This window comes from Leucoraja erinacea, chromosome 11 (assembly GCF_028641065.1).
Source record: "Leucoraja erinacea ecotype New England chromosome 11, Leri_hhj_1, whole genome shotgun sequence".
Classification (NCBI taxonomy): domain Eukaryota; kingdom Metazoa; phylum Chordata; class Chondrichthyes; order Rajiformes; family Rajidae; genus Leucoraja; species Leucoraja erinaceus.
The window spans coordinates 22,257,062-22,273,411 of record NC_073387.1 but is presented as its reverse complement, the minus strand read 5'-3'; the positions used below and the strand labels follow the sequence as shown (position 1 = coordinate 22,273,411).

The window sequence follows — 16,350 nt, the reverse complement described above, 5'->3', positions numbered from 1 at the left end:
TAGGGTATGGACTGGACTTTGAAAAGAGTGCCAAAAAATGACGCTTCTTGCGTAGACTATTTCTGTATACTTTGCTAATCGGGATAGAGTCATTCACTTTAGTATATGAAACTGAAAGTTTAATTATGCCCAGCTATGGTTCATAGTCATAAAGTAATACTTCATGGAAACAGGCCCTTTGGCCCAACTTTCCCACATTGACAAACCTGTCCCATCTACACTAGTCCCACCTCCCTGAGTTTGGCCTGTATCCCTCTAAACCTGTCCTCTTTCAGTTGCCTGTATAATTGTTCCTTAAATGTTGCAATTGCCCCTGCATCAACTACCACCTCTGGCAGCTTGTACAATACACCCAACACTCTTTGTGTAAAAAATACTCCTTAGATTCCTATGTCCTCTGGTTCTCGATTTCCCCTATTCTGAGTAAGAGACTCTGTGCATTCAACCAATGTATTCTTCTCAATGATTTTGTACACCTCTATAAGATTATCACTCATCTTCCTGCACTCCAAGAAATGGAGTCCCAGCTTGCTCAACCTCTCCCAATAGCTCAGATCACAGAGTCCTGGCAACATCCTCGTAAATCTTCTCTGTGCCTTTCCAACTTTTCAACATCATGGATGTGCTTAGGTACGGCAATACTCTACTGAACTGTCTGTAAGAAAATAATTTCACTGCGCCTTTGCACATGACAATAATGTACCATTGAACCGTTGACAATTTCTTACCTTCCACAGATGCTGCCTAACCCACTGAGTTCCCCTAGCAGATAGTTTGTTGCTCCGTGCAACATTATTAGTCCTTCAAACCTCTTGGACCACTTCAGTGGTCAAGGAGGAATGAAAAATATAGGTTAAACCCATTGTAATTTTGCCCCAAGCTTCTTTTGATTTAAATCTTTTTATTTGAATTTCACAGCAATTTGCATACATACAATGATAACAGACAGTGACAGTCAAGGCATAATTGTGCAACAGTATGTAAGCGGCCCTCAAAGCCCTTGCCCTTACCCACCTTCAACCCACCCGAATCAGGTCGGAACCAAACGGGGACAAACAACACTCACATACATACACATCCACACAAATATGGTAAGATAAACGAAACAAAAAGTACTAAAAAAAAAAAAAAGAAAAAAGGGGGTCACTAATAACAGTAAATAAGTAAGCAATTAAATAAATAAGTGGGGGGGGGGGTTAAGGGGAGAGCAGCTGCAGTAGAGCAGAACATGGTGGAGAGCACTCAGTCCTCTTCCGAGTCCGGGGACAAGTTGAGAGAGTTAACAAGTTCCAAGAAAGGGTTCCATGTATCTAGGAATGTCTTGGTAGAGCCTTTGAGAGAGAACCTAAGTTTTTCAAGCTTTAAATTGTAAAGCACCTCCTTAATCCAGCGGGTGTGTGTCGGGGGAGAGGTGAGCCTCCAGTTAAGCAAGATCAGCCTCCGGGCTAACAAGGTTGTAAAAGCTAGAACCCGTTTCACCGCAACAGAGAGGTTGGTGTTGGGAGGGGTACCGAAAATGGCTGACAGTGGGTTTGGAGGAATAGTCTGGCCGTAGGCTCTGCTTATCAAGTCGAAAGCACTCCTCCAAAAGGCCCCTAGCTTCTTTTAACAGTTTGTTATGTATTTTGCCTGGATCTAGTCATTTATCAACTTTTCAAATTGTTAGCTCCTCTTTTATTCTCTTTACTGCATCCAATTTTCCACACATCTTCCTTAACTGCAGAATTGGTAACATCTTCCTCCTGAATCCATAAAGTATTCATGAAGAACAATGCATGTTCTTTGATTCCTGACATAGAATACCTTTTCAACCTCAGATAAGTTCTATACTTACCTTGGTTAAGATCTTCTCCCTTCTACCCTGGGAAAAACAGTCTGATTTCTCTTCTGTCCAAGCCTCTCATCATTTTTTACATACTTCTAACAGGTGAGTGCTCTGGTTTTCTCCCACATCCCAAAGACATGCAGGTCAGTTGGTAAATCAGGTTTGGTTTACATAGAAACATAGAAACATAGAAAATAGGTGCAGGAGTAGGCCATTCGGCCCTTCGAGCCTGCACCACCATTTGATATGATCATGGCTGATCATCCAACTCAGTATCCCATCCCTGCCTTCTCTCCATACCCCCTGATCCCTTTAGCCACAAGGGCCACATCTAACTCACTCTTAAATATAGCCAATTAACTGGCCTCAACTACCTTATGTGGCAGAGAATTCCACAGATTCACCACTCTCTGTGTAAAAAATGATTTCCTCATCTCGGTCCTAAAAGTCTTCCCTCTTATCCTTAAACTGTGACCTCTAGTTCTGGACTTCCCCAACATCGGGAATAATCTTCCTGCATCTAGCCTGTCCAACCCCTTAAGAATTTTGTAAGTTTCTATAAGATCCCCCCTCAGTCTTCTGAATTCCAACATGTACAAGCCAAGTCTATCCAGTCTTTCCTCATATGAAAGTCCTGCCATCCCAGGAATCAGTCTGGTGAACCTTCTCTGTACTCCCTCTGTGGCAAGAATGTCTTTCCTCAGATTAGGAGACCAAAACTGTACGCAATGCTCCAGGTGTGGTCTCACCAAGACCCTGTACAACTGCAGTAGAATCTCCCTGCTCTTATACTCTTCTTCTTCTTTTCGTGTCTTTGAAGCTGGTTGGTTATATGACAGTTTCCCATTCCTTTACACAGTCCTTTGCGTTTTTATTGAACACTGCAAGATCCTTTGGGCTGCACTGGTTGGGTAGTAGGGGGCAGACAAGGCAGTGCTGCATTGTATGGTCCTCTTCTCCACATTCACAGGTGGTTTGGCCAGTTTCATAGCCCCATCTGGCCATGGCAGCTTTTGATCACCTTGTTCCTGTTCTCAGGCGGTTGAGCATCTTCCACTTGACCCATGGTGCTTCTGAGCCCGGAGGGAGGGCTTCAGAAGGAGGGATACCCATGTCAGTAGGAGGGGGGTCGTCCTCAAGCCTTTTTGTCCATAGCTGGAGTCTGGTTTCTTCCCGTGATGCTATTAGGGGCTGGACATGGCTGAGAAAGCTTCTCCTGGACTTCAGCCATTGGGCCGGGGGTACACGTCCGTAGAGGAGGTGGCGTTCATCACTGGTGGCCTTGGTCATCTCTACTCGGCTGGCGACTTCCCGTCTCACATCGGCTGGGGCAATGCCAGCGAGGAGGTGCAGGTTGTTTATGTTGGTGGGCTTCAAGCAGCCAGTGATTGAGCGGCAGGTGTTATTCAACGCTGGGTCTGGTTGTTTGGCATGGGATGATCTCTCCCAAACAGGAGACGCATACTCCGCAGAGGAGCAGCACAAGGCCAGAGCAGTAGATCTTAATGTGTGTGCTGTGGCTCCCCATTTGGAGTTGATCAGCTTCCAGAGGATGTTATTTCGGGAGTTAACTTTCAGTTTGGTGTTTTTGACGTGTTCCTTATAGGAGAGAGTGCGATCCAGTGTTACACCAAGGTAGACAGGGTTGGTGCAGTGCTCAAGAGGTGTTCCAGACCATGTGATGTTAAGGGGTCTGTTTGCTTCCCGGTTCCTGAGATGGAACGAGCAGGCTTGGGTCTTCGCAGGATTTGCGTGTAGGTGGTTGCGCTCATAGTAGAGGTGTAGCTCATCTAGGGCTGAGGTGAGATTCGCTTCTACAGCTTCAAACGTCATCTCTTGGGATGTTACACAGAGGTCGTCGGCGTAGATGAACCGCTCAGTGTTCTGGTCCATTGGCTGGTCATTGGTGTAGATGTTATATAGTAGTGGAGCCAGCACACTACCTTGAGGCAAGCCATTCCGTTGGCGTCGCCACCGACTTTGCTTGTTGTTAAGGACAACATAGAAGCGCCTATCCTTCGGGAGGGCTCCGATGAGGTCCGTGAGTGCCAGGTCTTTGGTATTCTCCAAGATCTTTTTTAGGAGGAGGCGGTGATTCACAATGTCATACGCGGCAGACAGATCAACAAAGACGGCTCCTGTCACCCCTTATACTCAAATCCTTATACTTATACTTATACTCAAAGTTTATTATTGCCTCGTTCAGTGTAAAGCTTTTGTTTGTGTGTGTTATCCCTAATTTTGTTAGTGGGCAATGTTAGGGTACATGGTATTGGGGCCGAATGCTGACATGGATAGAAAATTGGTTCGCAGACAGGAAACAAAGAGTAGGGATTAACGGGTCGTTTCAGAATTTCAGGCAGTGACTAGTGGGGTACCGCAAGGCTCAGTGCTGGGACCGCTGCTAATATACATCAATGATTTAGATGAAGGGATTCAAAGTAACATTAGCAAATTTGCAGATGACACAAAGCTGGGTGCCAGTATGAACTGTGAGGAGGATGCTATGAGAATGCAGGGTGACGTACAGGTTGGGTGAGTGGCAGATGCATGGCAGATGCAGTTTAATGCGGATAAATGTGAGATTATCCACTTTGGTAGCAAAAACAGGAAGGCAGATTATTACCTAAATTGTGTCAAGTTGGGAAAAGGGGGAAGTACAATGGGATCTGGGGCAGGGCTGTCTTAACGCATGGGCATGCTGGCTAGTTGCCCGGGTCCCCGGAGCATAGTGGCCCCATGCTAATCTATGTTTTGTAGAATGTTATTGTAGAACATGAAAACGGAGAAGAACATAGCAAGTGCATGACGGCATATTTGATTCGACATAAAGAAACTGGAAGTGTCGGGGCCCGAGTGCACTGCTTTGCCTGGGGGCCTATAATACTGTTAAGTCAGCTCTGAAGAAAGCGAATGGCATGTTGGCCTCATAACAAGAGGAGTTGAGTATAGGAGCAAATAGGTCCTTCTGCAGTTGTAAAGGGCCCTAGTGAGACCACACCTGGAGTATTGTGTGCAATTTTGGTCCCCTAATTTGAGGAAGGACATTCTTGCTATTGAGGGAGTGCGGCATAGGTTTACAAGGTTAATTCCCGGGATGGCATAACTGTCATATGCTGAGAGAATGGAGCGGCTGGGCTTGTATACTCTGGAGTTTAGAAGGATGAGAGGTGATCTTATTGAAACATTTAAGATTAAGGGTTTGGACACGCTAGAGGCGGGAAACATGTTCCCGATGTTGGGGGAGTCTAGAACCAGGGGCCAAGTTTAAGAATAAGGGGTAAGCCATTTAGAACGGAGACGAGGAAACACTTTTTCTCACAGGGAGTTGTGAGTCTGTGGAATTTTCTGCCTCAGAGGGTATGGGGAGAAGGCAGAAACAGGTAGGGGAGAAGACAGAAACAGGTACTGATTGTGGATGATCGTGGGGACTATAAAATATATGTGTAGGATGAGTTGCTTGATGCTGGGTGAACTCAGTGGGTCATGGGACCCGTTTCCGTGCTTAATTTTAGTTCTGTTTTAAAGATATAGGGAACAGGCCCTTTGGCCCACCAAGGCCATGTCGACAATCGATTACCTGTACTATCCTACACACTATGAACAATTTCCAGAACCCAATTAACCTTCAAACCTGCACATCTTTGGAGTGTGGGAGGAATCGAGAATGCCCGGAGAATATTCACACAGTCATAGGGAGAACAACCCTCTGGCGCTGTGTGACAGTACAGTGCCACAAATGATGTATGAGCCTAAGACTCTTTTCTTCATCATTGTTATAATTGACTCTTTCCTTGGTCACCTGTTGGTGGCCCTGCTTTGATCTGGCTTTTTCTTGCATCCAGTTACCTCCACTCTTCTTTCAGTTTGAAGAAGGGTCCCGACCTGTAATGTCATCAATCCTTTCTCTCCAGATATGTTGGCTGACCTGCTGAGTTACATCAACACTTTGTGTCTATCTTAAGTCCAGTATAGATACTGTCCAATGAGGTAGATGGTAGTTCAGGACCCCTCTCTAGTTGGTGAGAGGATAATTCAGTTGCCTGATAACAGCTGGGAAGAAACTGTCCCTGAATCTGGAGGTGTGTGTTTTCACACTTCTGTACCTCTTGCCTGATGGGAGAGGGGTAAAGAGGGAGTGACCGGGGTGAGACTGGTCCTTGATTATGTTGGTGGCTTTGATGGAGCACTCTGTATAAATGACTTGGAATGTTTTTAAAAATAATAATTTTGAACATTTTGAGCCGCTGAATCTCCTGAGTTTTTCTGGATTCTTATTGTGTGTGTGATTAAATTCATTTTTTTAATCATCAATCTATACACAATACCCAATGATAAAAAAGCGACAACAGGTGTTTGGAAATTTGTGCAAAGTAATTAAAAAGAGATAATTGAAATATCACATTTACATAAATATTCAGACCCTTTACTCAGTACTTTGTTGAGGCACCTTTGGCAGCAATTACAGCCTCGTCTTCTTGGGTATGATGCTACCAGCTTGGCACACCTGTATTTGGGTAAATTCTCCCATTCTTTTCTGCAGATCCTCTCAAGCTCTGTCAGGTTGGATGGGGATCATCCAAGCCGCTGAGGATGTTCTTCCCTTTCGACGTCGGGGTTCCATCATCCTGAGTTGGATACAAGCCTGAGCATCGGGCCACCCATAGCGGCGACTGCGGAGGGCTCGGGAGGCCCCGACCAAGGGTGAACAACAAGGGGGAGGATGACTGAACTTTGGTGCCTTACTTCATAGAAACATAGACATAGAATCATAGAAAATAGGTGCAGGAGTAGGCCATTCGGCCCTGCACCGCCATTCAATTTGATCATGGCGGATCATCCAACTCAGTATCCTGTACCTGCTTTCTCTCCATACCCACTGATCCCTTTAGCCACAAGGGCAACATCTAACTTCCTCTTAACTATAACCAATGAACTGGCCTCAACTACATTCTGTGGCAGAGAATTCCAGAGATTGACCACTCTGTGTGTAAATTTTTTTTTTCTCATCTCAGTCCTAAAAGATTTCCCCTTTATCCTTAAACTGTGATCCCTTGTTCTGGACTTCCCCAACATCGGGAACAATCTTCCTGCATCTAGCCTGTTCAACCCCTTAAGAATTTTGTAAGTTTCTATAAGATCCCACCTCAATCTTCTAAATCCTAGCGAGTACAAGCCGAGTCTATCCAGTCTTTCTTCATTTGAAAGTCCTGACATCGCAGGAATCAGTCTGGTGAATCTTATTTGTACTCCCTCTATGGCAAAAATGTCCTTCCTCATATTAGGAGACCAAAACTGTACGCAATACTCCAGGTGTGGTCTCACCAAGACCCTGTACAACTGCAGTAGAACCTCTCTGCTCCTATACTCATAGTGGGAAACTTTGATTCCGCTGTGTGGAGATGTTTGTGTTAAAGTCTATCATGTGTTGTGTTCTTTATTATGTGTATGGCTGTATGGTGACCCCCAAATTTCACTGTACCAAAATGTCTCTTGATATTGAGGACCCCTGGTGGTTTGCCACTGTGGTGCGAACCCTCGGCTCTGGGGGTTGGGCCGTGTGACTTGGTTTGGCGGGAAGAGCGGGGCACGGGTCTCCGGGGGGGTAAATACTGCTGGTAACACCCTTGCCCCTTGTTGTGGTTCTGTGTTAATCTAATAAAGATCACTTGTTTAACACCACGTGTCTCGCTATAATATTTCAGTTATTTATTTTTAATTACTTTGCAAAAATTTCTAAACACCTGTTTTCACTTCTTCATTCTGGGGTATTGTGTGCAGATTGATGATTTAAAAAAAATGAATTTAATCGATTTTAAAATAAGGCTGTAAAGTACCAAAATGTGGAAAAAGTCTGAAGGGGTCTGAATACTTTCTGAATGCACTGTATAGTTTATTTGACTCGTAAATTACTGCTATCATCTACCATTGCAGGGAGTAAAGGGTTAATCCAGCCTGGCTAGTCCCCTCCAATGAGATGGTGAATTGGAGCTGAGAATTTGTTACATCAAAAACTGCACTCCCGCCTTTCCAGCAGATACAGTGAAAATTCAGAAAGAGCGGAGTGTGGATGAAGCGAAGGGTAGGCGCGTAGTGGAAGGCATAGACGCCTGCTTGTCAGAGGCTGCATTGTGAGAGCGTGCCCGCCCGCCGGCTGTCTGACTTGAAGCGAAGGATCGACCGATGTGCGTCTTTACGCATATCGCTAGTTAACCCCCGCTGAAAAAACAACGCTCGGCTTGGCTTTGCCTTCCGCTCCCCAGTGCTGAATGTAACTACAACTTGCCGGCTCTGCGATACAGCACAAGGAATGCGCGGAGCGATGGCTAGTTCTCACTCAGACACCTGCCCCAAGTGGCGTCTGATAACCTTTGTCATCTGGACTTGCCTCTGGGAGTTTATCAGCGGTCAGATCCGCTACTCTATTCCCGAAGAGTTGAAACACGGGGCGTTTGTTGGGAATATCGCCGATGATTTGGGACTTGATGTCAGGCAGCTGTCGGCGCGGCGGTTTCGTATCGTCCCTGCGGCCAACACTCAGTACTTGGAGGTCAATCTGGAGAACGGGATTTTGTTCGTGAACGAAAAAATGGACAGAGAGTTGCTGTGCGATTTGACTTCCAGCTGTTTCCTGCATCTGGAGATCGTGGTGGAAAACCCGCTGGAGTTACACCGGGTGGAGGTGGAGATATTGGATGTGAACGACAATTCCCCCAGTTTCCCCTGGAGGGAATTCCGCTTGGAGATCGCCGAGTCGGTGGCTCTGGGTTCGCGTTTCCCGCTTGAGAACGCTCACGACCCGGACGTTGGCACCAACTCGCTGCAGACCTACAGGCTCAGTCCCAACCAGTACTTCCAGCTGGAGGTGCAGACTCGCAAGGGGCGCAATAAGTTCCCCGTGTTGGTGCTGGACAGGTCACTAGACCGGGAGAACCAGGCGGTGCACCAGATGGTGTTGACGGCCGTGGACGGCGGGGTGCCGGAGAGGTCGGGCACCGCTCTGGTCATTGTCACCGTCCTGGATGTCAACGACAACGCTCCTGTCTTCGACCAGGCTGTGTATACCGTCTGTCTGGTGGAAAACGCGCTGAGAAACACCTTGGTGATCAAACTGAACGCCACCGACTTGGACCAAGGGTCCTACGGAGAGGTAACCTACTCCTTTAGTAATCATGCCCCAGCCCGCTTGCGCCAGCTCTTTCGGGTCGACCCCCAAACGGGCGAAATTCGAGTCAAGGGTGTGGTGGATTATGAAGAGGCGAGTGTTTACGAGATTTATGTCCAGGCGAAAGATAAGGGTCTTTACACGGCGGCCGTGCATTGCACGGTGGTGGTGGAAATTATCGATGTCAATGACAACGCGCCCGAGCTGATCTTGACCTCTGTGTCCAGTCCCGTCAGAGAGGACGCGATGCTGGGGACGGTGATCGCTCTGATCAGTGTGACCGACCGCGATTCGGGCGACAACGGGAAGACCTACTGCCGCATCCCGTCTCATCTCCCTTTCAAACTCCAGTCGTCTTTCAAGAACTATTACACTCTGGTTACGGACGATCACTTGGATCGCGAGCGGGTTTTTGAGTACAATGTGAGCATTACTGTCACCGACTCCGGCACCCCTTCCCTCTCCACCGTCAAAACCATTCTCGTTAAGGTCTCGGATGTCAATGACAACGCGCCCCGCTTCGCACACCCGTCCTACACGGTGTATCTAATGGAGAATAACGCGCCCGGTGCGTCTATCTGTTCGGTGTCAGCCTGGGATCCCGATTCCGAGCAGAACGCCTATGTGTCTTACTGCATCTTGGACAGTAAGATCAAAGGCACCCCTATATCATCCTATGTCTCCATCAACTTGAACACGGGCAACCTCTATGCGCTGCGCTCTTTTGACTATGAGCAACTCAAGAATTTCCGAGTTCAAATCCAAGCGCAAGACGCGGGCTTCCCATCCCTTCACAACAACGTGACGGTGACCGTGATCATCTTGGACCAGAACGACAACGCTCCCGCGATCGTGTACCCGCTTCCTCCCAACGGCTCGGTCGAGTGGGTGCCACGCTCCGCCGATGCCGGTCACCTCGTGGCCAAAGTAACGGCGGTGGACGATGACTCGGGTCAGAACTCCCGGCTGAGTTACCAGCTGGCCCAGGCGACTGACCCGGGACTGTTCAGCATGGCACCCTTCACGGGAGAGATCAGGACGACGCGCCGCCTTGAAGACTATGATGCCCCCAGCCAGAAGTTGGTTGTCCATGTCACAGACAATGGGAAGCCACCGCTCTCCACCTCGCTCACCATCAGCGTTTCAATAGTCGATAGTATTCCCGAGGTCATCGCAGACTTAACAGAGGGGCCCCAAACCATCGAATACTTCTCCGAGTTCAACCTTTACTTAATCGTCTCGCTCGGCTCCGTCTCCTTCGTATTCCTCTTGGCTATCATCGCCCTGATCTCCATCAAGTGTCACAAGGATAGGCACGGCACCCTTGGCGACCGATGCCCTCTCAGTACCTGTTGCCTCCGGGGCTCCCGCCGCTGCTGCCGTTTCCGCAGGAAACACTCCAGGGACGTGTTGAATAATTCACACACAAACTTCCAGATGCCACCCAGTGTGAAAGCCCCGCCGAGTTCAGTGGATGTAGCGGGCGGCAGCGGTGGCACGCTCTCCCAGACCTACTGCTACAAAGTGTGCCTGAGTCCCGAATCGGCCAAGAGCGACTTAATGTTCCTCAAACCTTACAATTCATCCACGACCGGGGGGACCAAAGCCAAACCCGTCAGCCCCCACGTGAGTACAGCCAGAAAAGAGGGGTCAGACGGGACTAATATTGGAAGCAACGGGTCCAGCGAGGTGAGTTGAGACAAAGCATGATCAGATATTTATCCATTGAACTGCAGGAGCGCAGGGGACGAGGGGTTGACCTTATAGAAGTGTGCAAAATCACGAGAGAAATAGATGGGTTGGATGCACAGTGTTTTGCCCAGAGTAGGAGACATATGTTTAAGGTGAGGAGGAAAGATGTAATAGGAACCTGAGAGGTAGGTTTTTTACTCAAAGGGTGGTGGGTGCATGGGACGAGTTGCCGGAGGAGGTAGTTGAGTCGGGTGCTATTGCCACGTTTAAGAAACATTTAGAAAGGTACATGGATAGGATAGGTTTAGAGGAATGGATAGGATATGTTTGGAGACATTTGGTAGGTGGGACCAGTGTAGATGGGGCATGTTGGTCGGCGTGGCCAAGTTGCGCCGAAGGGCCGGTTTCCACGCTGTACGACACTATGACAATGAACCGGAGCATTCACCCGCTGGCGATAATTAAACTTTCAGTTTCATATACTAAAGTGGATAGGTTCAGGCTTTGGATTTGGCAGATTATAAAATGACCATCAGCTATTTGGGTTTAGATTTCTTATTGTCAGGTGAATACAAAGGTACAGTGAAAAGCTTTGTTTTGGTTGATATCCACATACATAAATACATTCAAGCCAAACTGAAGTACAATAGGTAGAGCAAAGGGGGAGATGGAGAATATATATATCAGCATTGTAGAGCATTAGTCCTGAGAACTAAGTTAGGTGTTTAGGATAAGAATTATGGCTGGTCAGATAGGTTTTAGTTTTTAGAGAGACAGCGTGGAAACAGGCCCTTTGGCCCGCGCCAACCAACGTTCACTCGTACACTAGTACTATCCGACTCACAAGGAACAATTTACAGAAGCCAATTAACCTACATGTCTTTGGAATGTGGGAGGAAATCGGAGCATCCGGACGAAACCCACGCGGTCACAGGGAGAATGTGCAAACTCGGTACAGCCAGCACCCGTAGTCAGGATCCAACCCGGATTTGGGGCGTCGTGAGGCAGCAGCGCTGCGTCACTGGCCCACTAGACAAGAGTCAGCTTGGACTGGCGAGAGTTCACCCTCAGATATGGTGGCGGGAGAAAAAAAAGGGAAAGAACATTGCTCGAATTGTGCTATTATTGGAAGATCGGGCGCCATAAACGGGATAATGTCACGTCTGGAATGATCCATAATCTGTGATTTATCTTTTTCATAGGTTTCAGGTCTCCACGGCGGGTTGTTCATTCCTTGAATGGGAATTAATGAAGAGACCCTTTCTCGCGTGATTTCCCCAGTGTAGCTCAGGATTTAATGCTCACAGACTCTTAACCCAACTGTGAATTCAAAGTACTTCTATCTCTCTTGGCCTGCCGAAAATTGCTTCTACCACGAATCAAATCTGCGTCTAGACTACCTTCAGTAAATTAGAAAGGCAGGGACACGGGCATAGAAGCCGAAAGCAAATCTGATAAACAGTGCTATTTAATTAACTGCATTAAAGGGAGCAGCCCTGTACAGAAACCCTTTGAACTGCTGTGATCACTCTCGGCCAGGAAAAAAAACCCATGTTTTAACGGATTGGTAAAGCTGCTTTGCAATAAAATGATCGCAATTGATTAAGTCGGGCTTAATAGAGAGAATATAAACTATTTTGATCACACCAGCGTTGAAATACCACCATTACTGCCCCTGGGGTTACGTGGATTGACAATTATTTTAAGGCTTCGTTTCTTTTAAGTATTTGGACGATTGCAATTCTGATTTCAATACTAGATATCAAAGAGTTGATCCAGTTTCCCTCAATTGCCAGCTCCACACAATTCAAGGTAAACTATTAATTGCATGACTGCATTCCAGATAGGCGTGTGGGCAAGAGGACGTGCAGGTGCTGGTTTACAAAATAATAATCAATGGCCGGGGAGCATCGCTGGAGAAAAAAGATAGGTGACGTTTCGGGTGGTGCTCCTCCTTTAGACATTGGATAGATGGTTTCAGTCTGAAGAAGGGTCTCCACTCGAAACGTCTCCAGAGATGCTACTTGGCCCGCTGAGGTACCCTAAACGCATTGTATATTTTTAGATGAGCATTCATACCTACCTGCTTCCACTACTTGCAACCCTCGGCAACCACCTGCAACCTCCGGGAAACGCACGGAAACCTTGGGTAGGGCGCAAAGTCTCCAGAGGTTTCCGTTCAGGTTTCCTAAGTGGGACAGGGGCATTATTAGTGGGACAGGGGCATATTGCGGGCGAAAAAAAAAAACGTTGGTTTACAAACGCTGGGCGTGCATGGTGGCGCAGCTGTAGAGTTGCTGCCTTATAGCACCAGAGACCTGGGTTCGATCCTGTCTACGGTTGCTGTTTGTACGTAGTCTGTACGTTATCCCCGTGACTGCTTGAGTTTTCTCCGTGTGCTCCTGTTTCCCCCTACACTCTCAAGACGTACATGTTCTGTAGGTTAATTTGGCTTCGGTAAAAAATGTAAAATTGTCTCTACTGTGTAGGAGAGTGCGGGGTGATCGCTGGTCGGCACAGACGCGATGGACCGAAGGGCCTGTTTCCGTGCTGTGTCTCAAAACTAAACTAACATGAGATTTAAAAATATTAAGATATCGGAGAAGGTTAATGTACAGAATGGGGGGGGGGGGGGGGGGGGGAGAAAAAAAAAGGACGGAGTTTACAACAGTTTGCCTGGGGCCAAGTTATAAATCATCCATATGTAGCAAGTTTGGAGAAAGGGCATTACTGCCAGAGATGTACACAGCCCGGTAAAGGGTAAGTCGAACCAATATGACCGCGCGTTTGATTCACGTCAAATACTATTTCTTCACTCTCCCTGCGAGCCAGCGGCGGTGTGTAAATCAAAAGCTGCCCTTTTCGGCAAAGAAGCCTTTTTTTCCCTTCTCTATTGATTAAAACATTCTGCCCTTCAACTATTCTCGTTATTAAAAGTCTGAAACTGCATGGTTCTCCTTTCTGTTAAATCAAGCATGTCAGGCTTTTCTTGGGTCTTAATTGCAAACCGGACTATTTTTTAATAAAAAAATTGTTAATTCGCAGTTTGTTGACATACACGGCGGTCTGACATAGCGTGTCCGACATCTCCCTACCATTTCTAGTTCTCACAGACTATTGTCACATCTACTGCAAACCTATTGACAAGTATCTTGACTGCACTTCTTCCCACCCACTTCCTGTAAAGACTCTATCCCCTACTCCCAATTCCTCCTCTACCCCGCATTTGCATCCAGGATGAAGTGTCCCATACCAGGGCATCGGAGATGTCCTTATTCTTTAGGGAACGGGGGTTCCCCTCTTCCATTATAGACGAGGTTCTCACCAGGGTCTCCTCGATATCCCGCAGCTCCGCTCTTACTCCCGCTCCCCCCATTCGTAACAAGGACACAGTCCCTCTTGTCCTCACCTTCCACCCCATCAGCCGTCGCATACAACATATAATCCTCCAACATTTTCACCACCTCCAACGGGATCTCACTACTGGCCACATCTTCCCATCTCCACCCCTTCCGTTCCCTCCTAAACTCCCTGGTCAACTCGTCCCTTCCCACCCAAACCACCCCCTCCCCAGGTACTCTCCCCTGCAACCACAGGAGATGCAACACCTGTCCCTTTACCTCCCCCATCGACTCCATCCAAGGACCCAAACAGTATTTCCAGGTGAGGAACTTGCACCTCCTCCAACCTCATCTTGTATCCACTGTTCCAGGTGTCAACTTCTCACCATCGGGGGTTCGTTTCACTGAACACCTCTGCTCGGTCCGAATTAACCTACCTGATCTCCGATGGCTCGGCACTTTAACTCCCCCTCCCCTTCCCAATCTGGCCTGGACCTCCTCCATTGTCAGAGTGAGGCCCAGCGCAAATTGGAGGAACAGCTCATTATCTTTCGCTGGGGTAGTTTACACCCCAGCGGTATGAACACTGACTTAACTTCAGATAGCCCCTTGCTTTCTCTCTCCATCCCTTTCCCCTTCCCAGTTCTCCCACCAGTCTTACTGTCTCCGCCTACATTATATCTTGCCCCGCCCCCTTCCCTGACATCAGCCTTAAGAAGGGTCTCGACCCGAAACGTCGCCCATTCCTTCTCGCCAGAGGTGCTGCCTTACCCGCTGAGTTACTTTTGTGTGTACCTTCGATTTCAACCAGCATATGCAGTTCTTCCTTGCACACAGTCTGACATAGTATTTGGGCATCACTGTTTTGGAAACGTCCATACTGGAGCTTGTATCTTCGCCGGAGAGTGTCTGTATGTTTATGTGTAACTCACAATGAAATGATACGCCAGCGCAGAGGGTGATACGTGTTTAAACTTTAGTTCAGAGATTCAGCATGGAAACAGACCCTTCGGTCCACCGAGTCTAATTCTATGTATTCCCACTTTCTCAGCCGCTCCATACACTAAGGACAATTTACAGAGGGCCAATTCACCTGCAAATCCGCCCGTCTTTGGGATATTGGAGGAAACCGGAGCACCCACGCGGTCACAGGGAGAACTTGCAAACTCCACGCAGACAGCACTCGAGGGCAGGATCAAGTGCCGCAATGGTGCAGTTGCTGCCTCACAGCGCCAGGGACACGGGTTCGACCCCGAATATGGGTGATGTCTGTATGGAGTCGGTACATTCTCTCTGCGGCCGCGTGGGGTTTTCTCCCGGATGCTCCGGTTCCCTCACACCAAAGACGTACAGGTTTGCAGGTTAATTGGCATTGGTAAGTTGTAAAAAATAGGTCCCCAGTGTTTGGTGTAGCGTCCGGGGAGTCGCAGCTAGATGCGGACTCGGTGGGCCGAGAGGCCTGTTTCCGCGCTGTGTCTCTAAAGTGTAAACTAAACCCGGGTCTCTCTGGTCAACCAGCGACGCTATTCTGCTGTGCATATGGGGCTTTTAAAACGTGATTTCCATTGCCCTCTCCCCTCTGCTTAATGAGTGAACATTTGTTGTCCCCCTATGTATGTCTGTCTCCTTATCATTCACTCTACTTTCATTTTCAACACGAATTATCATTTCTATTAACCTTATGAAAAGTGTACTTGAAGTTGGGAAACAATCATTCTAGCACGACATTCTTTGTAGCCCACCGCTACGCACAGAGAAACATTAGCATCAGAACCAAGTAGCATTGTAATTTGGGGACCCGCGATGCACAGCATAAGGCAATACTCTGTTGCAATTGCACAGTGGTCTGTTAACGATTTTTTTTTTCATTATACAGTACAATCCCACCGTGCCAAAAGCAGTTCAATTGGCTTTTTTTATGCTGTGCAGTTTTATTACATTTTCAGGTTTTCGGAAATGGAGTTTCTAAGGGCAATGATCACTGTTGCTGTGGGTTATAACGGTGGGTTTAATAATGTTATATTTGATATTTATACATTATTCAAGGATGGCTCTGTTTATTTCTGTTGTGTGGTTGAGGATTAATAACTGTAACATAATGCCATGGGCAAGTGGTATGACTCTGGGTCAAATGGGGGAGAAACAGCAGCGGCCGGTTGGAACACACAAGACAGTTCCGATTGGCTGATATGTTATTTTTGTTAGCCACAACAAAGGGAAAAAAATCAGAATGTAGAAACAAAGAACTGTAATACCAAAGATTGACATAAAGTGCTGGAGTAACTCAGCGGGTCAGGCAGTATCACTGGAGAAAAAGGATGGGTGAC

At 47.4% G+C, this 16,350-nt stretch overlaps 1 protein-coding gene across 1 annotated transcript in view; it reads left to right on the top strand.

Annotated features, from left to right (window-relative positions):
• Nucleotides 1–7,944: 7,944 nt before the first annotated feature.
• LOC129701539 (protocadherin-10-like) overlaps nucleotides 7,945–16,350 on the top strand; it is a 179,446-nt gene continuing 171,040 nt past the window's right edge. The window contains exon 1 of the mRNA XM_055642787.1: nucleotides 7,945–10,679. Coding sequence (XP_055498762.1) covers nucleotides 8,136–10,679 — 2,544 coding nt within the window. The 5' untranslated portion in view covers nucleotides 7,945–8,135. The remainder of the gene's footprint in view (nucleotides 10,680–16,350) is intronic.